Here is a 27,136-nt window from a genome sequence, read left to right on the forward strand (position 1 = left end):
GTACAGGAAGGTTCCGCATCGCGACGCCGTTTGGGATTGTAGTTCATTTTGTGAGCAAGGGGCTTATATAATAGTGTGTGTATCTTCTTTAAGGACTCTAAATCCCAGAATGCATTGTGAAGGCTACTACCGCAGTTGTTCCTTGGGCCGGGTTGGTTAAATGGTGGTTGTGTGAGGGACATTGTATGACTTTCAGTGCTTGTATTTAGCTGTGTAGTCCATTCATTTTAACCGGTCCCCATTTATTTAAATCATGGAGGCTCTTATCCCCGTAATAAACAAACTTCAAGACGTCTTCAACACAGTGGGAGCTGATATTATCCAGTTACCGCAGATTGCAGTGGTTGGAACACAGGTAAAACCATATATATACTATGTGCATTATTTATCTATTTAATTGTGCTTTTTTTTAAAAAAAAGAATGCTTTGCACAATATTATACGTTTATCTTTCTGTATATCTTTATGTTTATAGTAGTGTATAGTATCTTAATAGTGTTGATAAAGGACGTAATACATTTTATTCGTCCCATTGCTTCGGGTGAAACTAGATGTGAAAATGAAACGTAGTCAGGAGGTATCCATCTGAATCAAATGTGTTAGGTTGTAAACAACAAATGTGTATCTGCTTTTGTAAAAAATAGTTAAAACATGCCCACGGATTTTAGAGAGATATTTTTGTATCCGTTCCATTTTCCCTTGTAATGCGCAATAGCGCTGCAGTGAAAATGAAATATTGTCATGAGGAGGTGGTTATTCTCATCAACACTAGGTCGGAGTTCCATTAGCAAAAACTAGTATAGGGGTGCAAAGAGACATGTCGATATAAGGAAAACGATCACTTTAGTAAGAGATTGCAAAACTGATCAGTGACAAAAATGACAGTAGTGTGGGGCAGAACATGCAATTGGCAAACTTCTGACCCCCTTTTTGTAGAACGCATTAGTTTAAACCTCAAACGTGCTACAGCGTGCTATGTTGAGTTAGTATTTTACTTAGAGGGCCTGTTTACAATGCGAATCTTAAGAAAAAGACGTACATGTGCTTAATTATGCACCAGTGATAAAAATAAAAGAAATGGATAGTGGTAGCCCTATCCTTGTCAATCTAAGCTAATTCCACCCAGATTTTGATGTTGAAACTGACTGTTTTGTACTGTATACACATTTGTGCATTATATATATTGATAGTTTTCAGTGGACTGGCTTCCCGTCCCAGGTGAACCCTGCCTACCTCCCCTTGCTTGCTGGGATAGGCTTTGGCGCCCCTACAACCCTGAATTGGAAGAAACAGTTGAAAATGGATGGATAGATATATTGATAGTGTATTCACTGATTAGCATATCTGGACAAAATGGTATGCCATTTTACCTTTGTTGAAGGTAGAAACTATGTAAGGTGTAAGACTACAGCATCTCTCCAATCAGTACCATGTCCTCATTTTGACAGTAGTTAAAGGCAGTTGTAAAAAGGCTCCTTATTCTCGGATTGTGTACTCTCACTGGTCACCAAGGCATACATTTGTCAAATATCCAGGCTTCTCTGGAAAGCATGTACTTTGCAAAGGTGTTTCAACAGCACAAGACTGAGCTGTCACAAACAGAGGAAAATATTTCTTTTTAGTGCTTTAAGTTATGACTTAGTTCTTTTTTAAATAGGCACAAAGTCGGTAGTGAAATTATGTTGCATGTTACCAATACTAGCTTTTTGTATTGAAGAAAGGGTGCAGTGGGTCACCCATTGGTCTCTGTTTTTTAAAAAGCACAGTACTGTTTTTTAAAAATGTAGAAAAACTGCTCAATATGTGAAATAAAAACCTATGAATTACCTTATCTTTCCTGCTTTTAATATACTTTAAAGTTTCATATTCAAATCTAAGAAAGTACGAAGGGTGTGCTAGTTTGATCCAGGGGACTTTTTGTTATTTGTGATGTTTCCAAAGATCCCATGTGGCCACTTCTTGAAGATACCTGGGATCTTTGACAGACATCCCACTCAAAGCTCTCTGCATAAAGACATCCCTTCCACCGCCAGCCTTTTTATTGGTTTTGAAAGTAAGGGTTTAATATTGTGTCATCTGCAAAGATACCGCATAATTAACTAAAATCAGCATGTTTATTTTCCCAGTATTTTTCTCCAGTGATCACAGTGTAGGAATCCCTGTGTGTGTGCTGAGTTTTAATGCATTGTGCTGTTGCCTCTTCAGAGCAGTGGGAAGAGCTCGGTGCTGGAGAGCCTGGTGGGCAGAGACCTGCTTCCCCGTGGCACAGGAATTGTTACGCGTAGGCCGCTCATTCTGCAGCTTGTCCATCTTTCACCAGAGGACCACAGGAAAACAGGAGATGAAAATGGTATCTTTTACTGTAGCTGTTAATGTAATACAGTGTGTAGCTAAGCTTCTTGGCATGCCTGCCCTAGTCCGGCTCTCTTAAATGATTGTTTCGTGTTTATTACGTGTGTATTCTGTGTACATTTTTCAGATCTCCTCAGACTGTCCTTCTTTCATCCAAGACCAATTTTGCTGCAGTGTTTGTAGCAGTTCTCTACCTATAAACTCTGTTGTAAACCAATGAAACTTGTGAAATTTTACAGTGGGTCCTGCTATTGAGGAATGCAAATTAAACAGTCAGTCGGAAAATATTATTTTTCAAATTATCTACTTTATAAGTGGTAACATTTTTGTTTTACAAATTTTCCAAAACAGTCACAAAAACTGTCATGCTATGCAAATTCTCTAGTTTCTCAAATTTATTTAAAACTTAACTTATAGACATCCTTAAATATAGGTTATATTCAACCACAGACTATAGTATACTACTGCTAGCTATTAAAATTACTTCTGCAGTTTCTAAAATTATGCTTTCATATGTCCATGCTATGCTAGGCCAGTACATGGGCATGATTTTTTTGTTTTGTCATATTAGCAACAACCCAGCAACAGCCCTTTGAGGGAAAACAAAAACTTCCCCCATACATAATAATTGTGGGTTAAAATCATGCCTAGGACATATATCAATATAGAACCTGCAGGAATGATGAATTTGATCTTCAAGAGGAGCCATTTGACTTCTTTTCTGTGAAGTCAAGAGAGAATGAAAACACAATACAAGAGCAATGGATTAGGCCTCCTTATGCACCTTGATCATTAATAGTTACAGGATCAATAGAACATTAACAATTGGAATGTTAGCGTTAGTGCTGGGTCCCTGGGTTCAATTCCTGGGGTGCTGTCTGAATGGAGTTTGAAGGTGCTTCCATTTGTTCACATGTTCCAGTTTCTCCCACAATCCAAACACAATGTTAGGTTAATTGTCTTCTGGGAAAATTGTCCCCGGTGTGAGTGTGTGCATGTTTGTGCCTGTGTGTGCCCCTGCAATGGTCTGGCATCCTTACCAGGCTGTATCCCGCACTGTGCCCACTGCCTGCTGGTTTAGGTTCCGGCTCCCCCAAAGGCCTAGTCAATAGTATTAGTCAAGTAGTTGGAAAATACATGTTTAGTTAAAACTGCAAATAAATCTTTTATGGAGGTTATCAAAGGAATGAAAATTGGCCCTGGTGTGAGTGTGTGTGTCTGAGTGTGCCCTGCAGTTGACTGGCCCATTGTGCCCTGCAGTGCCAAGATAGGTTCTGGCTCCTTTGCGATCCTGTATTGGCTTAAGAGGTTAGAAGATGGATGTATAATTCTGATTATAAGAAATAATTGAAATAAGCACTTTCTCCTGTGTAGCAAAGTACGTATCTCAAAACACAGTTAGAAAACATGAAAATCAATTAAAGAAGAGCACCATGTCTAGGGATGGTAGAAAATGTATATTGGGCAATTGAAAATCACTTCAGAAAGACTTCAGATGGCTACAGCCTAAATTAAATTCCAGTAGGACAGTTCCAGTTTATTAAAAATAAACACTGGATTATTAAAAAGACTAAACCACTCGGCCTCTGTAAACCTCACATTTGATCATTACTATGACTTACAAATAGGAGTAAACACAAGCTTAATGCTTTGTGTTTATCTAGCTGGGTATTATGATGTCTTTGCTCATGGACGCAAGAGCAAGTCACTCCTTTTCTGCATGTTTCTCATCTCCTTGCAGAATACACTGTACTGTATAGAAGGCGGCATTTGGCTTTTCGTTTTCTTTAATATCATGGGTTGTTATTTTTATCAGTTCAGAGATTTAGTCTCACAAAATAGAAAATGTTAATGTTTAAATGATAATGCATTATTCAGGGAAGGGCTAAGTTCACTCTCTTAGTTTCAAGTGTTACTTGTTTTAAAATAGATAAAACTTAAGAGAATTGTTATCCCAAAGTACATTTTCAGTAAGATGAAATTTAAATGATTATGGGTCAGAAAGAATAGAAAACTCTATTTTGAGAAAAAAAATCTTAATTGTCGCTTTTGGTCTCGTAGCAAAATGCCCATCTCTGACTTCAGGAAGTGCCTCTGAAGGGAATTTCATGAGAATTGTTAATTTAAAGGGGAGTGTTGCTCAGCACCACAACTATGGACTAACATGTTAAGTAATACAGTATAGATGCTACACCTAATGCCTTTTCTGTTGTGTTTTTCTTCAAATACAGACCCCTACGCATGGAAAAATGGGCGCCTTAATAAAGGTCTCCTCTTCCTCTTGTTTCTAGTCTGTATCTGTCTTCTTACTATGTGTGACTCTTTACTGCTTTGTGTCTGTCATGTCTTCATTTTCCTTGCTTTTACTAATGCTAAAATTGGTCTGGTTGCCCATATCATATGTTAGTCCAAGTAAAAACATGGGAGAGCCTTCTTGCTTTTAAAGCACATCAGGCAGCACTATCAGTATACAAATTATGTTCTTCAAACCTTGTCCTTGGGCTTTCTACTTCATTAATATGATTAGTGGGCGGAGAACAGAGTGTTCGTGATCGACATAGAAACTGCATTTCCTGTTGATGTGACCACTCTAAAGAAAAGACCGACAGATTTTTCAAAAACTGGATATGTTATATTTCAACATTGTGTTTGATACCATTTCTAACAGGGATAAAGAAAAAATATCACTTCATTTTTTACATGATGATATTATGTTGAATTGGTTAATCATGGTTTGATTTTTCTGATAAGTTTAATTTATCTGAGGTTTTGTTTGAGTGCAGTGTATAATGTTAAAGTCACCATTTTTGCTCACTGTATTCATTTTTTAATTCTGTTTAGGGTTTGCTATTCAGCTGTTTGTACTTGCTGTGTAAACATCTTTTGTAGCCACTGTGTGTTGCCATGCAGTATGACTCTATATTGTGTTACTTTACATTGATGTAAAGTCAGTCTGCTTAGTAGAGGTGTCCGGCAGACTGAAAGAAGCAACAGAATTCTTGAGGACTATTTTTTTAACATCAAGCATTGATCTGTGTTAGGTGATACTTTGAATACAAGTAAATCACATTTCATTTGCAGCACACACATCTTCAGCTTCATATTTTAACACCATTACATTCACTTCAGTAATGACTGTAAGGAGAACTATCATCGGAGCTTGCCAAGCAGCAAGGGAAAATATTTGTAATTGAGAAATACTGTATCTGGTTAAAATGAAAGTGTAAACACCTTAAGTACAAATTGAAAACATTGAAACTGCCTTGATTTATCACATCATTTATATTGGATAAGCAAAGACAACATATATTTGACTATAATATCTAAAATATGATGTGAAGTATTGTATTTTTGCAATATTGTTGTTTTGCAGTATTGTAATTTTGCAGATCTGCTGCACTGGTCTGAATGTCAGAATATTTTGTTTTGATTTAAATCTGCTGGATATCACTGCAAGTTACCATCTTAAAACTAAAATGCTTATTACCATATTCTATATATGTTAATGAGCATCTAACTTCTGGAAGAAGCTTTGTTTTGCACTTCATTAAAGAGTGTTTTTATAATAGACTGCTCATTCTTAAGGATGTTGTGTACAATAGTAAAGTTACGATAGAAGGTATATGTTGTATGTTGTAGTTCTTTGTAATGAATGTATCCTTGTTCTTTTCCCTAGCTGCAGAGTGTGAAGAGTGGGGCAAGTTTCTCCACACTAAAAATAAGGTATGCTTTACTCAATAAAAAGAAAAAAGTTTTTGCAGAATAAGCACTGTACTTATATTGTGTGTTGTGCACTATGACAGTTCCTGGATTTTAATGAACATTTGTGGTACTCCTCCCAGCACATAATTGGTACAGCCTAAATGAGTGTCAGAACATCTGTATCAAAAGAGCTCTAGCAAGTTGATAGATTTGATTAACTCTAGTTTGATTAATTTGAAGATCAATTAGACTTACTATAATTTTGGATATTTGAGATACTCATGTATTAATAGATATGACTTTAGAAATGCCTTGATTTAACAAGCTTCATATATTGTAAAACAATTTTAAATAGAATACTCTTTAGATGCCAGAGTATACAATGAAAAAAGCATGAATGCAGAAATAAAATCTGTGTATATATAATGATTTAATCATTGTGAAATTAAAATTGTTATATTTATATGTACCTTTCAACGCATTTATCAATGACTTGTCAGTGTAGGAATAGTTCTGCAGAGCATCCTGAACTAGTGGCTTTGTCAGTGTGTCATAAATTAAAAGTATAAGCTCTGTCAGTTGTCCTGTTTAAATGACCGCTTCAATTAAATAAACAGTCAAGACAGAAGCCATCATACTGAAACCACATGTCGTCACACAAAATCTGTCAAGTACTGTACAAGTCATTCTACTGCACTTGAGCCTCATATAAGTAGATCACATGCAAGAGCTTCCTTATAGCTCTATGCTACTCATACTATGAAAATGGAATCTTTCTGTTAAAAGAGTTAATAATAATTCACGGCCTCAGTCTATAACCAAATTAAATAACAGGTTTGTCTTAAAATGTGTTTTTTCTTAAGTCAAAAATGAAAATGTTGGGCCTGAAGACTAGAAATCTTGGGCCAGGTTTTGATATTCCTTGGCTAATTCTTAGCCTTCTATGTAGTTTCCTGCAGATGTCTACTGTCTGCTGTCTTTATATCTTAATGTTCATTCTTTCATTTTAATATGAATGTAAATCATACAAGCTGGCTTGCTTTTGAAAATTGATACCTTTTTAGTGGTGATGTAGATAATGTTTTTAAATTAAAACTTATATGCTTTTTATAAGGAGAAGTTTAAGGAATTTAATGGAATTAGTTCAGTGCTTCTGCTATAATCACAGATATGATACAGATTTGATACAGATTTACTCCTTTAGTGTCCCTAGGGAAGACTATTGGCTTATTTATTGAATTTAATTGATATATTATGAATACAATAAGATTAAAAATTTACAAATCTAAGTCTAAAAATTAGTATTATGCTATGATCAAACTCTTAGTGTTTGTGTGGTAACTTAATCTTTTTTTCAGATCTATACAGACTTTGATGAAATCAGACAAGAGATTGAAAGTGAGACTGAAAGGATTTCTGGAAATAACAAAGTAAGCAAGCTAATGGGAGATAATGATCTCTTTGTATTGTTACAAATGGGGGGGTTAAGAAACTGAAGAAAATCCAGAATTGACCGAGCAGTTTAGTTAATAAGTGAAATAATTATTCATAACCTCCAACTTGTAAGTGATTTCTACCAATATACGCGAGTGGCTGGTATAATTAGAGTCATGTGAATTATTTGTTCTCTGGCACAGATTTGGTGAGAGGAGTAATAATCCAGGCATACTTGGTTAAACAAATATTTATTACAATGACACAAGACAAAAACTACACTACACAGAAAAAAACATACACACAAGTTCCTCTATGTACAGTATTTACAAACGTTTCAGAGGCCTAAAGTTCTGGTCACCCAGAAAACCCCAGACTACTACTAAGCATTAAATTCTTAATGCCTTAATTCTAAATGCCAGAGATCACAAAAAAGATGAGCTGCCTTCTAACTAAATACAAAGCAACCTACAGTTAAATCTCTCTCTCTGCACCCTGGATGGCACAAAATAAATGCACCCTAAACAGGAAAGACATTTCCAACTGAGGTATCTTTTACCTAGGAAACCCAAGTTTCTTAAAAACACAGAATAGCTCACTCTCCAACAAGGTTCAAATCCTTAGCTCCAGTCAGGTTTGGTTCGGATGATCATGAAGTAGGGGGTCTCGCCTAGCACAAGCTTCAAGTCCCAAATCTTGCCGACTTTCTTCCTTTCTTTCCCTGTGCTCTGAATGTGATCTTATGTTGTCTGTTTCTGTCCTGCTCCTTTGCAATCATTTGGCCACAACTTACATAGGTATACTAAGATAAACTTTACAATTGTTTCTGCCCAAGGGACCCCCAGACCTCAGAAAACAGCCTCTCTCCTTTGAAGTTAGAAGTGTTTACCCTCCAAGTGTCACAAACTTCATCTAAAATCTAAGAGACACATCTCAGTCACTTAAAGCTGTAACAGTATTTTAAAGTTCTTTATCGTAAAAAGGCCTCTTGGAAACTGTTAACATTTGGGGATAATTTAATAACCCAGAAATTAAAATGAATTGTGATATTTTTAAAACTGGATTATTTATAGTAACTAGGCAGACCACATGACATGAATGAGGACTTGAATGAAAATAGTTCTTCTAAGGTTCTGTCCTGTAGCTTTCAAATGTAAAAAAAAATACAGTTTTGAAACAAGAAATTGAAGTTAGCTTTTTTTTAAAGCCAGGTGTAAATCGGGAGCGGTAAATCTGATACTATAACAGTGTTTTCATACATAGTCTGGATTCATTTCAGTGTTAAAATAAGTGTTTTACAGGACACCATTTGAAGGTCTGGAAAGATAATTATTCAGAGGTTACCTAGTAGCTCTAGTTCCCTTTCTGCATTGGGATGTCCCCTGAAACCCTTATATTTTAAAGAAAATAAGTGTTGTTTAATCAATTGGAGCAAATTCTAGAGCACAGATTACCAAACGCAATCTGCAGGTCAGCAGTCTTTTGAGGCTTACATTCCTTAAGGACTCCAAATGGTTTGGACTAATTACGGGCTTAACTGTAGCAGTTGAACAGCCTTTTCTGACTCCCTGGGAGCTGCTGATTTAAAGAAAGTTCAGTTTGAGAAAGAATTGAGAAATAAACAAAAATCATGTACCATTTTCTAGGATACTAGAACCATTTCGGCAGGAAGTTGTGACAATATGTTTTTGCAGTTTCTGATGTTAAAAGAGCACACCTAAGCTGCTCCCAAGTACTTTGTACCTGTGAGTTCGTCTGGCCTGTCATAATCTGACTGAGGTGGCCAAGCACAGCTATGGTTCTATTGTGTTTGGTCAGCCATAGACCCTTTGACTTTTAGTGCAGCTGCATATCCTGGAGGCCTGCTAGGCACCTGTAAACTTGCTGGTGATGATGGTGAGAGGCACACCACTCCTCTAGTCAGTCATGACTAATGACTGACAAGTGGGCATAAAGGCAGAATGCTCAGAATCCTCTTTCTTCTCTTGTGATATAGGACTTGGAGTTGTAAAGCCAAGTGAAGCGTATACATACAGCAGTTTTTATATAATACAATTCACAATAAGCAATAAATCATTTTTTAAGTCACCAAACCATTATACATAATTATTGTCCCTTTAACTCTAATTAAGACAATCTTTCCTTTTTTGTCTGTTAAAAATTGAAAATAAATATTAATATATATTTTAGAATGAGTGTTTACATCCGATTTTTAAAATATTTTTTAGAGTTGTTGCTAATTTTGCATTTAATTTCCACAGGGTGTTAGTGATGAGCCCATTCATCTAAAAATCTACTCTCCTCATGTGGTGAACCTCACTCTGGTGGATCTACCTGGAATCACAAAGGTATGATAGCAACATTTCAATACTGATAACCACAAAGAATTTTAGAGATGAAGATGTCTGCTAATATATCATCTTTCACTGTTGGAGTCAGTTTAGGTCCTGTAGATTGAATAAAACTAGACAGGACCTTTATAGTGTATTTTGTTTTTCAATGAAAATTCAATTAAAAGATGTGTAAAACAACACTAAACTTGTTTAAGCCTATTTGGCTATTGCTTTTATACACTACTGTATAAAGACTGTATGTGCTTGTCTTTTGTGAAGTTTGAATTCACAGATTTAAAATTTTAAAACTATCATTTTCATATCACACAGTACATTTTCACAAAGCTGGGATTCTCAAAAACTAGTTTCTGTTTCAGGGATTCAAATATGCCCTGCATAACCTTTTTTTTTCAGTAATTTTACAGTATATTGTGGTTTACCTCTAAAGTGGGTATTTAATCAAACACATAAGCAAAACAGCTTTCTAGGAAGCATTACATGGCACTGCTTGCTGCCTTTTGGAGACATTTCACATTTCAAGTAAATACTTGAACTCAAAGTTCCATTTCAATGCTTCCTCTTCATCAATGGGATCAGACCCAGCTCAGCAAGCAGCTTAGCAAAGAGCAAACGGCAACTGAGAATGGAAAACTATGAAGATGAGTGTTAACTCTGTTGCCTCATGATGTGAACTAAGGTCCCGGTGGGCGACCAGCCCAAGGATATCGAGGTCCAGATACGAGACCTGATCCTGAACCACATCAGTAACCCCAACTGCATCATCTTGGCCGTGACGGCTGCCAACACAGACATGGCCACCTCCGAGGCACTGAAGGTTGCCCGGGAAGTGGATCCTGATGGTGAGCTTTTTAAAACGGCAAAATACCTCTCAGTGTACTTGTTCGGAAGAATGTTGTCAAAGAATTCCTCTGCATCGAAAATCCTTAGGAGCTCAAACTATATTTGTCAAGTAAATGCAGTTTTTGTGTGAGTATCCTGCCCTCAGACAATGTGTTTTTGCAAAGATTCTTCTGTTCTCTGATGAATCTCTTACAGCATATTCTGTTTTGCTTAGCCTGTAATAAACAAATGTATTATTGTGTGACTACTTATTTATCATTGACTGACTACTTAATCTGTGCAGTTTTCGAAAAGGGTTTACTAAATTGGTTAGTTTTAGTTTTATGTTTTTAAAACTGAATTGTAACAGAAACTGGAACTGAATAATGAATACAGTGCATCATTTGGCAGGTTCTCACAAGCTGTGACCCTCTCTTTTATTTTTTTAGATTGTTTAATGGTTTGTTTGTTATTAAATATCTTAATTGTAAATGGGAATCTCATATATTTGTAATGATGTAACTTCTCTTGTTAGTTTGTAAATAACTTTAATGTTAATAGAATTAATAATAAAAACATACTAATGGGCTAAAATAATTGCCCCCAAAGCAATATAAGTTAATTCAGATGCTAAAATGATGAGCATTGTTTCCATTATTACCCTTTAACAATTGTAGAAACTATTGTCCTTTATTAATATCACCATCTGATACACTGTATATGGGATGTCATTCATAGATAAAGAAATTCTTTATGCAGCAATTTTTGCATTACGGTGTTCAAATCGAACACTTTTCAATAGCTCAATGGAGGGTTAAAGGAAGGTAGAGCAGATTCCTTTATTAGTCTTATCATTTGATTTTAAATAAAAGTTAAAAATACATGCAGAGAGATGGCTTAACGTTAATGCAGTGGTTAAGGATATGGAGAGGTAATGGAAATTCTATGCTGAGGAGTGAGAAAAATACAGTGGAGTAAATACTACAGCTGTGGAGTTTTCTTCAGGTGTTCTTCACATACGTGCAACGTTTTCTAATGTCTCTTTATTTTTTTAGGTTTTTACATCTTGTACACTGACAGCCCCCCACTCTTCTTGTGGTGAGGCTTGTATCTGGCTCATTGAATATATTCAGTCATGTCAAATACAGTATATAACTTACGGTACCAAGAGTGCCGTGTTCCATTGATTTCTTACAGGTAGATGATTGATACCAGAACTGATCATATGAAATATATTTGAAGGTTGCAATCCTGCTCACTGGATAGGAGTTAGGACTGTAAGATAAGTAGGCTGGTGTTTTGTTACTAATGAACTGTGTGTTTTACTGCTTTGTAGGACGGAGAACTTTGGCTGTTATAACCAAACTTGATTTGATGGATGCTGGCACAGACGCCATGGATGTGTTGATGGGTCGAGTCATTCCAGTCAAACTGGGCATTATAGGAGTTGTAAATAGGTACCTGTCAGCCTGCTTATACTCTTGATTTCTTACTATTAATGTTATTATTATTGTCATCATCTTAGCAGACACCCTGATCAAGTGCTGTGGATATGAAATTGACTGTAGAGATGAAGTAATTAGCTTGCAGATTATGTACCATTGTAGTGTTAGAAGTGAATTTGCATACTCTACACATTATAAGACATTGCAAGTAAAACTGTTGTATGCCAGAAAACTTCTATAAATCCCTCTAGCAGAAAACCTTTTTTGATTCACTGTAAGATGTACGAACTATGTGAGTTTGAGGCTGTAAATCTTTTGTTGCTACTGATTTTTTTAACACTTGGACTTTGATTTTAAGAAGGGGATTCTTCTTAACATTTTTGCTCACCTTGCTCAACAAGCAAAGTTGATGTGGCAGGAGATACATCAAAATGGCTTTTTCTTCTGTTGGATTAGCATTACTTCACGTACACTTATACACATATTTGCATGTTACAGTTTATTACAGTATTTCCAAAAATTGTTTCTTAAAATATGCTTTTAAACACCATAGTAAAAAAAAAAGTGATTTTTCTTGCTTTGCAGGAGTCAGCTGGATATTAACAATAAAAAATCGGTGGCCGATGCAATTCGTGATGAACACGCCTTTCTACAGAAAAAGTATCCCTCCCTTGCCAATAGGAATGGTACTAAATATTTGGCTAGGACTTTAAACAGGTAAGTTTTTTTGCTTGCTTTATTTTCCAAGTTACTGTAGCATGTTTCATATAGTCTTTTTCATTCATTGAACATAGTGATTTAGAGCTAAGTGAGGTGGACCAGAAAACTTTTTGTAAGCGATGGACATCATCTTGACAAGAAAGGACAAAAGATATCTGATATATACACTTTTATGCCCTTCATGGTCAGATTATTCACCATTCACCATTTTCACCATGCTTAATTTAACACTTCACACTACATGCCTGATATTCCTGTCACTTTCAGACAATATTAAAACCTGACCCACAGTCTGCTTTATTACTTTTCCGATGATGTTGAGATATATTTAAAACTTACAGTGGTGTGAAAATGTTTGTCACACTGAAATGTTTCAGATCATCAAACAAATTGAAATATTAGACAAAGATAACACATGTAAACACAAAATGCAGTTTTTAAATGAAGGTTTTTATTATTAAGGGGAAAAAAATCCAAACCTACATGGCCCTGTGTGAAAAAGTGATTGCCCCCCCCTGTTAAAACATAAATCAACTGTGGTTTATCACATCTTTGGAAAGCTGAGTTCAATTTCTCTAGCCACACCCAGGCCTGATTACTGCCACACCTGTTCTCAATCAAGAAATCACTTAAATAGGACCTGTCTGACAAAGTGAAGTAGACCAAAAGATCCTCAAAAGCTAGACATCATGCTGCAATCCAAAGAAATTCAGGAACAAATGAGAATCGGAGTAATTGAGATTTATCAGTCTGGAAAAGGTTATAAAGCCATTTCTAAAGCTTTGGGACTCCAGCGAACCACAGTGAGAGCCATTATGCACAAATGGTGAAAACATGGAACAGTGGTGAACCTTCCCAGGAGTGGCAGGCCGACCAAAATTACCCCAAAAGGTCAGAAAAAAAACCACAACAACATCTAAAGAACTGCAGACTTCACTCGCCTCAGTTAAGGTCAGTGTTCATGACTCCACCATAAAAAAGAGACTGAGCAAAAATGGCCTGCATGGCAGAGTTCCAAGACGAAAACCACTGCTGAACAAAAATAACATAAAGGCTCGTCTCAGTTTTGCCAGAAAACATCTTGATGATCCCCAAGACTTTTGGGAAAATACTCTGTGGACTGACGAGACAAAAGTTGAACTTTTTGGAAGGTGTGTGTCCCATTACATCTGGCGTAAAAGTAACACAGCATTTCAGAAAAGGAACATCATACCAACATTAAAATGTGGTGGTAGTGTGATGGTCTGGGGCTGTTTTGCTGCTTCAGGACCTGGAAGACTTGCTGTGGTAAATGGAACCATGAATTGTGCTGTCTACCAAAAACTCCTGAAGGAGAATGTCCGGCCATCTGTTCGTGACCTCAAGCTGAAGCGCCCTTGGGTTCTGCAGCAGGACAATGATCCAAAACACACCAGCAAGTCCACCTCTGAATGGCTTAAGAAAAACAAAATGAAGACTTTGGAGTGGCCTAGTCAAAGTCCTGACCTGAATCCGATTGAGATGTTGTGGCTTGACCTTAAAAAAGCGGTTAAGGCTCGAAAGCTCTCCAATGTGGCTGAATTACAACAATTCTGCAAAGATGAGTGGGCCAAAATTCCTCCACAGCGCTGTAAAAGACTCATTGCCAGTTATCGCAAACGCTTGATTGCAGTTGTTGCTGCTAAGGGTGGCCCAACCAGTTATTAGGTTTAGGGGGGCAATCACTTTTTCACACAGGGCCATGTAGGTTTGGATTTTTTTTCCCTTCATAATAAAAACCTTCATTTAAAAACTGCATTTTGTGTTTACTTGTGTTATCTTTGTCTAATATTTCAATTTGTTTGATGATCTGAAACATTTCAGTGTGACAAACATTTAAAAAAATAAGAAATCAGGAAGGGGGCAAACACTTTTTCACACCACTGTATATCTTGATGCCCTTTGGGACATTTACTGAAATTTGCACAGTCTTTAGATTTTAAATTACACTCTCCATGGAGTTAGTGAGGAACAGTTAGAAGCTTATTTTATATAAGTTATGTTTATATTTATATGTTTATATTAAGTTATTTGATATCATAAGAAGAACATAGGCAAAATGCCCTCCTCTTATTTGTTCTTATCTGGTCTGTTTGGTACTTAGGGTTAGGATTAGTTAATTGATTTAATGATCTCATCCTGCTGTTTCTGGAAAGAAACCATGAATGGTTGATCCATACTCCGACACTTTGGTGAAGATGTGCCTCCTGTTTTCAATTTTTAATGCATCTCCACATAGTTTGTAGTAAAGTTATCCAGCACTGTAGGGAAGGTAAGGTTTTAAAAAATGCCTGATAATTGACATTAAAGTTTTATATACGAAAGTGCTGATTTTTGCACATTCATTTCAAACATTGTAATTATGTCCGCTTTTGTTGGTTTGTATAAAATGTTTCAAATAAAGCATGTTGTACTTAAAACACAGATTACTTACACAACATTGTTCCACAGTACACATTACAGTTTAATGAAAAACACAATACATTAAAATTTAGTTCAGTACCTGTTTAATGATAAAATAGTTTTTAAATGCTTTTAAATGATATACTTTGGTCAGATTGGTCTAAAACGGCCAGAAACTGTTTGAAGCCAAAGTGAAGACTTATTTTATTACATCCCAATAATTGCATATTTTTAACGTGTTCAAATTAAGAATTACAATCATTGACTTTTTTGATCAATAGAACAGATTACACAAGAAGATGACATTCCTTCTAATGCCTGTGACTAGGAATACAGTGGTGTAAGCAGCATGTAAAGGTTTCTTGATCCATAATGCAGTGTTTTTCCTTACAGGTTACTAATGCACCATATTAGGGACTGCTTGCCTGAGCTGAAAACGAGAATCAATGTCCTGTCAGCCCAGTATCAGTCTTTGCTCAGCAGCTATGGAGAGCCTGTGGAGGACAAGAGTGCCACTCTTCTGCAGCTCATTACCAAGTTTGCCACCGAGTACTGCAACACCATTGAGGGCACAGCCAAGTACATTGAGACTGCAGAGCTGTGAGTCATGTCTCACCTTGCCATCAGATACCTCCAGAGGATAGCTGCTGCATGTAATCTTGAATCTATCATTAGATAGAATGAACAGTAATGTTCCTTCCTCAAGAAAAAATTTTGCTGTCCAATTTCTGCAAAAGGTGGCACTGTGTTAAAAAGGATTAGGTGGTTCATGCGGCACAGGCTAATGGAGAATGTGAGGAATTGCTGTTGGATTTATTTGATTCTATTGTTCCAGTTTTTAATTTTAGTTGTATTCAGTCCAACATGATATTTAGAGAGTAAAATACTTTTTTTGTAATAAGATGACACATGGTATTCTAATAGGATCATCCCAGTACATTGAAAACTTTTAACATTACATCCATTGATTTAAATTCTACACTTTTAACTACAGAGTAACATTTTTGCCTTTTTTTTTCTTCCCTGCATTGTTTACATGTAAATTATGTCAGGTCAGCATAAACATCTAAATATTCCTCATATGTTGCCTCAAGCTTAGCATTTCCCTTTTTTTTCCCATCTTAAAAAAAACGTTTTGAAATATATTTGCTCCTTCTACAAAGTTTGCTAATCCTCCTATTTTGGCATTGTCTGCAAAGTTTGCTAGAAAACTGTGATCCAAATATTGTATTATCATGATTTATGAACTGATGCTTTATGTTCCCTAGTGCTTCATTCTTTACTAGAAAACAAGGGTTTGGCCTAAGAGAAACAAAATTGAGACAATTATTACAAAAAAAACTTTTTCCTTGAGCATGGAATTTGTTTTAAATTAGTCTCTTTAATGTTTCAGGTGTGGTGGAGCTAGGATTTGCTACATATTTCATGAAACATTTGGACGGACATTAGAATCGGTCGATCCCTTAGGAGGACTCACAACTGTAGACGTTCTGACTGCCATCAGAAATGCCACGGTGAGTGTTGTGGTGCATAAAATGAATCTGCATGTTTTATATACAATATAAACCTGTACACATGATACAAATAACTGATCATGTACTAGATGGATAAAAAAATCCTGGAGTTTCTTGAAAATTAATAAAAATATGTAGTTTTCTTTCTTGAACTGTAGACCACTGAGCCTCTCTCAGTTATGGATTTTGTTTGTTGATTTCCAGGAGCAGCCCACTCCACAAATGTATCTCCATGTCTTCTTGCTGTTACAGACCAATGAATGTTCAGTGTGCTGTTATCTTTTGGTGTTGCACAGGGACCTCGCCCTGCGTTGTTTGTCCCCGAGGTGTCCTTTGAGCTGCTGGTGAAGCGACAAGTGAAGCGTTTGGAGGAGCCCAGTCTGCGCTGCGTGGAGCTGGTCCATGAGGAAATGCAGAGGATAATTCAGCACTGCAGCAATTACAGCACACAGGTGGGAGTCCAGACTGGAGTAGAGGAGAAGCAGAACTCTAACCTCACTGCTTTCACCATGTGTTGCACCAGCTGTCATCAGTTACGCACTGCCTTAATTAAGCCAAATTCCTTACAACAGCCAGACAGTTGGGACTTGAGAGATGAGAGTTGAGAGATGCTGGCATTGAACGTTTTTACTGGTTATGCAATGCAATGCTTCTATGGATACAATTTTTGCATCAAAATACACTTGAAGCACAGCATGCATTTTTATACACATCCACAAACATTTCTACAGTAGAATTAGAAAGCACATACAAAAATAACCAGATGAATTCATCATTAGTTTTTTTTTATGCCATTAAGCTAAAATTTATATTGTTGTGATTAGGAACACCTTCTGAAATACTGTTCAGAGTTTTCCATAATTGTTTACATTAATCTATACACTTCTTTGTAAAAGCGTGAGTATTGATTGGAAACGTGATGCTGCTTTATGCACACACTGCTAGCTTTCCACAACCTACAAGCTGACAGAAGTCATTAACAAGCTACTATTTCTAACTTAATCTCTACACGTTGCTTACCCTCGCAGAAGAGCTTCCAGTCCCAGTTGGCTTATGACCGATTTGAACTAGAAATGTATTAACTAAAGTGTACAACCTTCACATCTTTATAGTTTTTGTCATTCAGGAGTACGAAGTATACTTATTTGAGTTAGCAGGGTTTCATCCTACAATACAAATTTACTGAAATTAAAATGTATTTTCTCTAATCTGCAGCGTTTTATGTCTACCAGAGTCAGGGACTGAGTACTTGTTATACTAAAGGAGTAATGTTGACTTCCACAGGAGTTGCTGAGGTTTCCAAAGCTACACGATGCCATTGTAGAAGTTGTCACATCCTTGTTAAGGAAAAGGCTACCTGTTACCAATGAAATGGTAAGTTCATTTCTATTCTGTACCATTCTAATAGGAAGGCTGTATATGTTTTATACAGCAACTGCGTACTATTGACTAAAGTATCTGTCCTTGCTGTCTGTAAATGTTACTGTGTACTCTTTCTGTTATTGCAGTAGAATATGGAAAAATATTAAATGCTTTAGATTATCTACATGTTTGATAACTAAAAGCCATGCATGAAAGAATATTCATTTATTTCTTTTTTTAATTATATAGTGTTAGCATGCCCAAAGAGGTTGGGCAATTGATCTTGGACCCCTAGAGATTTTTTTTTATCCTTACTAAGGAGTTTTTGGTTCCTCTCCTCCGATGTCTTTTAGTCTTTTCTGTTCTGTATTCACAACATGTATGGGCACTTGCTTTAAGTGCCTTTTGGGCAACCTTGTTGTGAAAGGCGCTATATAAAAATATTTTAATTGAACTCGACACTATAAAATATTATAAGCATTATGAGATGTTTTATAAGATAGTTGAAAATATTTCAGCCAAAATACCTACCCTGAAAATGAATTGCCTTTGTGATTTGAATAGCTTCTTCCTTTTGTGTGACTGTTTTAGCTTTATTGTGTAGTGTTCTTGTCATGTTTTCCTATCTTTTATGAATTGATAGTGTATGTTAAAGAAAACTCTTTTGATTGACTTGCATCTAACTTTGTCCTCTTAGATTAAGTAAAAGCAGGATCATCCCTGTACTAAATGAATGTTATATAATATTCCAGGTGCACAACTTGGTGGCTATTGAATTAGCTTACATTAATACCAAGCACCCAGACTTTGCTGATGCCTGTGGACTTATGAACAACAATGTAGAGGTGAGGAGAATTTCAGAAAACAACATGTAAAGTGTCTTTAGACTGATGAAATAAAGTATTTCTGCCTCAGTGGGTCAAGAACGGCCAACAAAATCAGGTGTTGAACAGCTGAAAATATTAACATCATGACACATGATTAAAATGTAAAATTTAAAGAAGAAACATTTTTATCATCTGTTTAATAAGCAATCTAATTAATTTACTTTAAATCTTGTAGATTTTGTTTTTTTAGTTTTAAAGAAAAACAACTTTCTCATTATTTTTTGTGTAGGAACAGAGGCGCCAAAGAGTACGAGACATGCCCTCAGCAGTCCCTCGTGATAAGGTATGGCATTTGCATTGAACTTACTGAAGCCAGTGTATGTTCTTTTCTACGCGGTTATTTTCACTAGAAATTGGAACAAAGAAGAATTTTTGTATTTAATTTAGCATATTATTTTTTTAATTCTATATGGGTATTTCTATCGTGTTACAGACTGGTGTCCTTCACACTTACACCCCTTGTTTAATAGTTTCCAGTTACTCCCATCAGAATGCAGATACAAACTCTCCAACTCCAAAACCAACAGATTTAAGTTCTCATTCATACCTGTAGCCATCTCATTACTTAACACTTGACTTTCAATGCAAATATGTATGTTGTGTATCGTTCGTCTCGTTTTTTTTTCTGTCTGTACACCAGCACTGCTGCTGTAAAACAACTTGCACCCAGAGGGGTAATAAAGATTCTCTCTCTGGTGTAATGCAATTCTGATGACAGTGTTTTTTTAGTGTTAATTAGAACTATGGTTTGCAAAAGAACAGTGTTCTTGAAACGGTGTTCATCAGTTCTGTACAATATTAGATATTGTGAACAAGTCTTTACTTCATTTTTAATAAGGTTCAATAAAAAAGTACAGGAATGAATAAGAATTAGTCATCTTGGTTTTCTTCTGCTCACTTGAGCTGGTGGATCTAACATTAGACAGTAGTCAGATAGTTTGCAAGTAACTATCTTCTATCTTGTTAGATGATAAATAGAATTTATTTAAAACCAATGATTATGCTTCATGAGGTAGATTATAAATAGCAGTAGTTAGAGTATATTTGCGTAAACAGTAGAGAAACATTTAATTTTCTTATCTCTTTTCTCATGATTCTTCCACCTCAAGCTCACTGCTTTATCCTATGTCCATCTCTTGTACCTGTTTTAGTCCTCTAAAGGTCCAGGCTGGCAGTCTGTCTCCTTTTCAGAGTCCCCAGTTGCCACTGCCATGGAGGCAGAGGGAGCTAAGGTCTGTCTACTCCACAGTGTGATGTCAGCATGTTCTCAAGTGGACCTTTTTGTTCACAAAGTCTTACACGCATTTACCACCCACTTCTTCTCAGCTCTGGGCTCTGCTTATCGTAGTTATGGAGAATGTTAACCCTCGGCTACATCATGTAACCGAGAGATACTGTAGCACATCGCCAGTCCAGGAGCATGTTTCAGTGGTCTGTCACAGTTATTGGTTTGCGTAACCCCTCCAGGTTCCTGTGATGTATCACTTTGTACTTGCAGAGAAATCTGCACAGTCCCATGACCAGTCCGTTCTTCAGAGTTTCCATCTACGCAGTCAGTCCAGTTCCTCTTCCTCTCCTTTTGACCCAATCTTATTGGTCAAAAGTATTCCCCTTTAAGGCTAAAAAAATAAACTTTCCACTACAAAAATAAATGTTTTATTATCCTGCCCTGGAACACCCTGACAGGCTTAACCTTCCTTTGCCCTTTACGGTCAGGCTTCCATTCTCTGAAAGAATTATCCAGATCTTCTCACTACAATTCTATCACTGCACTCTTAGACGCAGGAGCTTAGACACAAACCCCCCGAGCCTAAGTAGTACACCTGGCTACTAATAAACCCTGTGAGTCAAGCCTGTGGATTGAGGACTCTTCAACTAGACCAATCACATAAATTATTTTTCTTCCAGTGGCATCTGAGTCACAAAGGATACTAAATAGGCAATTAAGCAAGGTTTGTCCAATTTTCACTCTCGGGGGAGGCGGCCCTGGGCAAAGCTTTGGCTTGCATCATCACATTGCCCTCCCTATTTAGTTCACTCAGATGTCATCCTTGAGCAGATAAGTGCGAATCGGACATGCAGTCTTAACAGACCACTTGGGTATGCACGATCCCACAGCTACCACCATTTGTAGTGAATTCTGACACCCCCCCAAGGCCACATCATGTAACCCACAGATAGCACGTTATCTTTTTAATCTTTTTGTAATCTACAGTACATGCAGAGAACTTCTTCCTGAAGAACATCTTCAAGTCACGATAACAAACTAACTTTTTCTAAAGTGGGAATTAGAAGCTCATTTGTCCACAAGGTTGGTTTGAATGGACTTAAACCAACAATTCCTGTAGAAAAACAAACACAGAAAGATCACTCTACTCTCCATTTTCCTGTAATTGATTTAATTTATGGAACATGTGCTTTTTAAATGATCACGTTGATTTTTGATTCGAGTTTTTATGAGAAACAGATGACAATTGCTACATTTTGTTTTTTTGAATTCTCATACTCAACCATAAAGTTCCTTGATCTGCTGCTGATTTGTGCATTTTCTTTGTATCCGTTGAGGAAAAGCTTAAGCATGTATAAGGTGGCATGACATATGTTTGAACTGACTAATACCTGACTTACTCTTCTGACAATCTGAGCTGTTCCCCAGGGTACTGTGAAATATTCAGTTTTCATGAAAGAAAAATCAAATGGATTCATCTTACATATTACTTTTAATTAATTCTCATTTTATGCTCAGTGTGTATCATAACTATATCACTATCCAGTGCCCTTATGTTTCCTACTAAATTTCCACAGTAATTTTTAGGCCCAGTGAGCTTCTTTGTCTTAAATAACCTCGGGGATTTCAGTATAATTTAATTCTATATTAATAGCTTGGAAAATTATCATTTTTTATCTACAGAGACTTTTTCTCCTGGTAGGAGTAGCAGCTGTAATAGTGTAATATGTTTCTTGTTATTTGGGACCACTTCGAGGGGTTCACCCTGCATCTACCAAACAACAAAGAGGCAATTTACAAATAACTATCTGCAATGAATCTTTCTCTATTGCCTTCCTGTAACCTTTTTATCAGGTACATTGCACATCATTAGGTAATACTCCTTCATAAAGGAAAAATATTATTTTAGCCTTTCTAGTTTTATGTGTTAAACGTGAAAGGGATGGGGAAATAAGGCTCTGAAAAGGAAGTACAGTGGTGCTAGAAAGCTTGTGAACATTTAATGTTGGATCATTTTGATCAGTAATATAATAATAATAATAATAGTCCCTGTCTAAATCTTTACACTACTTACTGTTGCTAAACTTCAAAGCTACCATTGATAAAAACAAATGTGATAATTCAACTAGATCCTATAGCAAATGCCGCTACCTTTGTACGTGAATAAGTATATGTACTGTAGATCTATAACTAGATGCCTTCTTATTCTATTTAAGGGGGACCAGGAGGCAGGAACTGGTAACTGGAGAGGGATGTTGAAAGCATCGACAGGTGACGATGGGACAGAAGAGAAGACCAAACCCCAGTCCTCACTCCCTGCCAGCCCCCAGAAGGGCTACGCTATCAACTTGCTAGATGTGGTAGGTCTTCAACTTTTGAGTGGCTGTTACCTTCTTGTAAAATTTGCAAAACACTGTGGGGGTTTAATTACAGAAATGTATTTTTCAGCAATTGCAACAGTTCTTACCGAAACATGTCTTTGGGGTGTAAGTATTAGAAGAAGTCAGAAACAAATTGCACATTAACATCTCTTTAGACTGAGTGCCACGGTCACCCTTGACCTCTGGACTGTAGGGTACATCCTGTCCTTCTGGGCAATAAATGTAGAACAAAAGAGCCATTTTACTAGTTGAAAAGAGTGCATTTCTAAGTTTTAAAATATACATTGTATAGTTCTCTGTAGGCAATGTATGATTTTATCATGCTAGAGTAGCTGATGATTGTATCAATACATTCTCTTCCATTTCTTGTGAAAATGGAATCAATTATTCTGCTAGTGTTTCTGTATTAATATTCTAAATAAGCTAACTGACGGCATGGTGTATCTGCTGACTCTATCGTTAAACTGTTTAACTATCATTAAACGCATAATTTGCACTTATCAGACTGGGGTGCATTCTTTTCTTTTTTAAAATTGTAAACTTATCTCCCTGCCCATAATCAGCTCTTGCAATGAAGATATTTTTTTCACTCAAGCTTTTAATTCTGTGTAATTTATTGTTTTAATTTGTGTATACGTGTATTTTTACTGTAAATGTACCATTTCATCTTCAAAATTGTGTGACAGAAATCACATAGGGGGTTTAATACTTAGCTTTCTAAAATTCAAGACCAAAATTACTTATGATAACAGCTGTATTTCATCATCATTATTTGGAAATATCATATACAGATACAAGGCATATGATGTCTTTCTAATGGATACGCATACTGTATCCACAGTCGTTGTAACTGAAGGTGGAAACCTCTTCCTGCAAGGTATGAAACTACCCAAAAGAGGAGCAATGTTTTTGTCCTGGAATAATGTGGAGACAAAAGGAGTTAAATGTAACTAATAAGGAAGATGCTAGTGAATCCATCATTTTTCCCATGGTTGTCTCTCCATAGCCTGTGCCTGTTGTAAGGAAGCTCTCAGCAAGGGAGAAGCGTGACTGTGAAGTTATCGAGCGGCTCATCAAGTCCTATTTTTTGATTGTTAGGAAAAATATCCAGGACAGGTTTGTCTGTTTTTTTTATTGATCTTCAATAAAAAAATACTCATTTACATTTTTAATAATTTTATAAAAAAGCTATGCGATTAATGTACTTATCCTTGTAAGGCATTTTTCTTTATGGTGTTCTTTGACCACAGATTCACACTCTATGTGTTTGCATGCCCATCTCTCTATATATGTATAAATGATCATTTTTTTCAGTAATCAGACTGAGTTAAAAAGTTTCATAACATGAAAAATGTGTCCTGTTGCTTCTTGGATCACTTAGGCCACTGGCCATTGAAATACTAATGCCTTAGGTTGCATACAGTTTTCTGTCTATAAACTGTCTTTAAACTGTGCATCTCATGCTGGCGAATCACATATTCTTGTATTATGAAACATATTTAAATCTTCTGTATTTAAAAATTGAAATTGTTTGTAATCTGTCGGATTTTAAGAATAACATGAGTGAAAGTGAGTATGTGCAAGGATAACATTAATAATAAGCTGGAGGAATACTACTTGTTGTTGTCTTGAGCCCACAATATATAAATAATTGTTAAAAGTCACAGCAAAAAGGCTGTTTCACTAGTTAAAATTAGTTTCACCTGATTATGGAAACAGTTATCTCAAGACATTTCAATTCGGATTTAGAGGAAGAAAACGAAAGTGCCTCAATGATGCAGTAGACTTCAGCCTTCTTGCCTTTGTTGTGATTTGCTCTGTGTGTGCAGCGTGCCCAAGGCTGTGATGCACTTCCTGGTGAATCATGTGAAAGACAGCCTGCAGAGTGAGCTCGTGGGACAGCTTTACAAGTCCATGTTGCTTGATGACCTCCTGACTGAATCTGAGGACATGGCACAGCGCCGTAACGAGGCTGCAGATATGCTTAAGGTAACCTAGTATATCTCAAAAGCTTCCCTTCTGAATGAAGGGAGCTGAGAAAAGAAAAAAACAGGCATTCTTTGTGCTATATAATTTTTTTAATTTATAGATGACTGTAAGAGCATTTACCAGATTAAACCAAAAAGTTTAGAATTTTTGTTTTGCTTGGATTAAATGAAGAGAACCAAATTTAGACAGATATTCATATTTAACAGTATAATGAAGAGACTTGTGTGTATAAAAGTATCTTTGCTTTAACAAGAGTCCTTTTTGCTGTCAGAAAAACTGATATTTCTTCTCTGTTGTAAAGGTTATCAATTCTAAGAATGCAAATGCTTTCTGTGGGTAGTTTCAGGTCCCACACAAATATGTTCTTTTCATTAAAATCTGAAATTTGTAGCGGTCAAATGTCAAATCAGAGTATTTAAAAATTTTAATCATCTCATAAATTTTAGAGATGGGGAAAAAATATATATGCAGCAAGAAAAGCCTTAAAGTTGCAGTACATTCACATTAAGTACTGTAATCCTTTTGTCTCTGCTTAAAATTTTTTTTAGTTAGCATTTTGTTAGAAAATGGCCTGTATTGTGGTTTGTTTCTGTTACACACTTTTGGTCCTGCATTGTATTTTTTACATCTCTACTACAGAGGATAGGAATTTGTTTGTTTTTTTTCTTGAATGAGATACTGTAAACGAATTAGCTGTAACAAGCCATTTCTTATTAATGCATAGTAAGCTGAACATTACAATAACTTCTTGAAGACAGGTGACATTAATGGGAAAGATTTTGACAGTTTATTGTGGTATTTCAATTTCAAGGTCTATTTTAACTTTTTATTTATCAATAAATATCAGGGAAATTAGGTCATCTTATTGGAGCTGAAATCTATTCTTAAATATCCTTCTTCTCTTTTTTCAGGCCCTGCAGAGAGCCAGTCAGATTATTGCTGAAATCAGGGAGACACATCTGTGGTGAAATCATTGGTGTATCCCAGAATTCTGTTTAAGATGTCATTGACTTCAAAGCAGCCAACTTGAAAATGCACTGTTGTTAATTTGTGTACCACATTATTTTATTTACATACTTCAGCTACTTCAAGATGATTAAATATCATACTTCAACTGTACAAAACTTCCTGTTAAGTGGGATCTTTTCATATTTAATTAAATATACAATGTAAACATTTAAGATTCATTGTAGTGTGGCTTTCCTGAGAAAGCAATTTCTTATGTAGCTTATATTACAAGTTAATTATATTAAAACTCACATTCACTTTAAATTGGACTGGTGTTCATTTGCAAACAACAGGTACAGTTTGTCAGTAATCAAGGAGGATACAAGTTATGTAGATGAGAATAAATATACTTTTCTTAAACATATAGCAGCAGAGATTGTGTGATCATACTGTATGTGGTCATAAATGATGCATTTAATGTGAGATTGTGACATTGTATATCTCAATGTATGTAAAAATATAGATAAGGCCCACATTTTCATTGGAATGCACCAACACATCAATAAGTGGTGCTATATAGCTGTCGTCATACATCCTGAGACATACCAGCTTCAGTAATATTATTCACTTATTTATTGATCATAATAGTTTTTAAGCAATTCTTATATGATCGATATCACTTGAAAGTGTATTGAATGCTCACTTATACAGCAAGTGGTTTGTATAATTTCTAATGAATTAACTAGTTTAAGACAGGTTCTCCTTTTCTGCAATTCTGTAGAAATTCTGTAGAATTTATTCACACCTTGTATCTTAAGAGTTAATTTATCACAGATATTACTTTCAAACACTTTCATCCTAGCATTTCTGCAATTTCCCTCACGGGATCAATAAAGTATCTATTTGTTCTATCAGCTTTCAAGGCTGATATTTAAATATGAAATACAATGGAAAAAAATATCAAATTAGTGAATGGAATTTAAAAGATAGATGATGCCAATGCATATTGTTACAGTACAATACTATAGTTATTTGAAAGGTTATAGAAACTGTATATAATTACAAATATAACTGTATGTTGTTCTACATAAACAGGGACCCTTCATAATATGCCTACAAAGCATTACCTGACTCTATACATTGAAGACTGTATTGGTACTGATAGAATCATGCCAAGCCTGCTGAAATAAAACAATTTAACTACTTTTCAAATTTTGTTAAATTTATTATTGTTCAATAATTAAGCCACCAAAGAACTGCATATTGCATTTTACATTATTCTGCCTGAAATGTTTCTATTATGATTGAGGAGGGTGTCCTGCTATCTTATCATGCAGAGACGAGGGTAGTTTCTGTGTGCAACAGTGTAGATGTCATTACAACCATGAGTGTTGGTAGCACTTCTTTTCTTTTCTTGGCAATAACGGAAAAAGGGTAATTAACATATTTACATGTGTTACCTAGAGTCCAAAGTATTATTAGTATAGAATGTTCAAAAGTTAAATGTTAAACTCTGCAGCATTTGATTTGTCTTGAAATTCAACAGGATTAAACAATAGTTTCATATCAGCCTTTCCCTTT

The 27,136-nt window shown here is 35.9% G+C and overlaps 1 protein-coding gene across 3 annotated transcripts; it reads left to right on the forward strand.

Moving 5' to 3' along the window:
* The first annotated feature begins 121 nt into the window (after positions 1–121).
* dnm1l (dynamin 1-like) lies at positions 122–26,767 on the forward strand. Of its 3 annotated transcripts, XM_015339003.2 has the most exons (20): positions 122–355; positions 2,205–2,349; positions 4,583–4,618; positions 6,028–6,074; positions 7,412–7,483; positions 9,749–9,835; positions 10,518–10,680; positions 11,997–12,117; positions 12,691–12,822; positions 15,640–15,846; positions 16,640–16,760; positions 17,057–17,212; positions 18,045–18,134; positions 18,875–18,967; positions 19,239–19,292; positions 20,161–20,241; positions 22,454–22,597; positions 23,625–23,734; positions 24,448–24,607; positions 25,519–26,767. In XM_015339003.2, exons 1-20 carry the CDS (start codon positions 254–256, stop codon positions 25,573–25,575), a joined length of 2,178 nt encoding a protein of 725 aa, XP_015194489.1. In that variant the 5' UTR covers positions 122–253; the 3' UTR covers positions 25,576–26,767. The 3 variants fall into 3 exon arrangements, with proteins under 3 accessions (XP_015194489.1, XP_015194491.1, XP_015194490.1); XM_015339005.2 differs by lacking the exon at positions 20,161–20,241; XM_015339004.2 differs by lacking the exon at positions 4,583–4,618.
* Positions 26,768–27,136: the final 369 nt, after the last annotated feature.

The sequence above is a fragment of the Lepisosteus oculatus genome, chromosome 7, assembly GCF_040954835.1.
Source record: "Lepisosteus oculatus isolate fLepOcu1 chromosome 7, fLepOcu1.hap2, whole genome shotgun sequence".
Classification (NCBI taxonomy): Eukaryota; Metazoa; Chordata; class Actinopteri; order Semionotiformes; family Lepisosteidae; genus Lepisosteus; species Lepisosteus oculatus.

What these genes read in the sequence shown, in the direction of transcription:
- dnm1l (XM_015339003.2), top strand. Translation starts at nt 254, where the DNA reads ATGGAGGCTCTTATCCCCGTAATAAACAAACTTCAAGACGTCTTCAAC. An exon ending in ATCTACCTGGAATCACAAAG is followed by an intron (nt 9,836 to 10,517) that starts GTATGATAGCAA and finishes ATGTGAACTAAG; the next exon opens with GTCCCGGTGGGCGACCAGCC. An exon ending in CTGCCATCAGAAATGCCACG is followed by an intron (nt 16,761 to 17,056) that starts GTGAGTGTTGTG and finishes GGTGTTGCACAG; the next exon opens with GGACCTCGCCCTGCGTTGTT.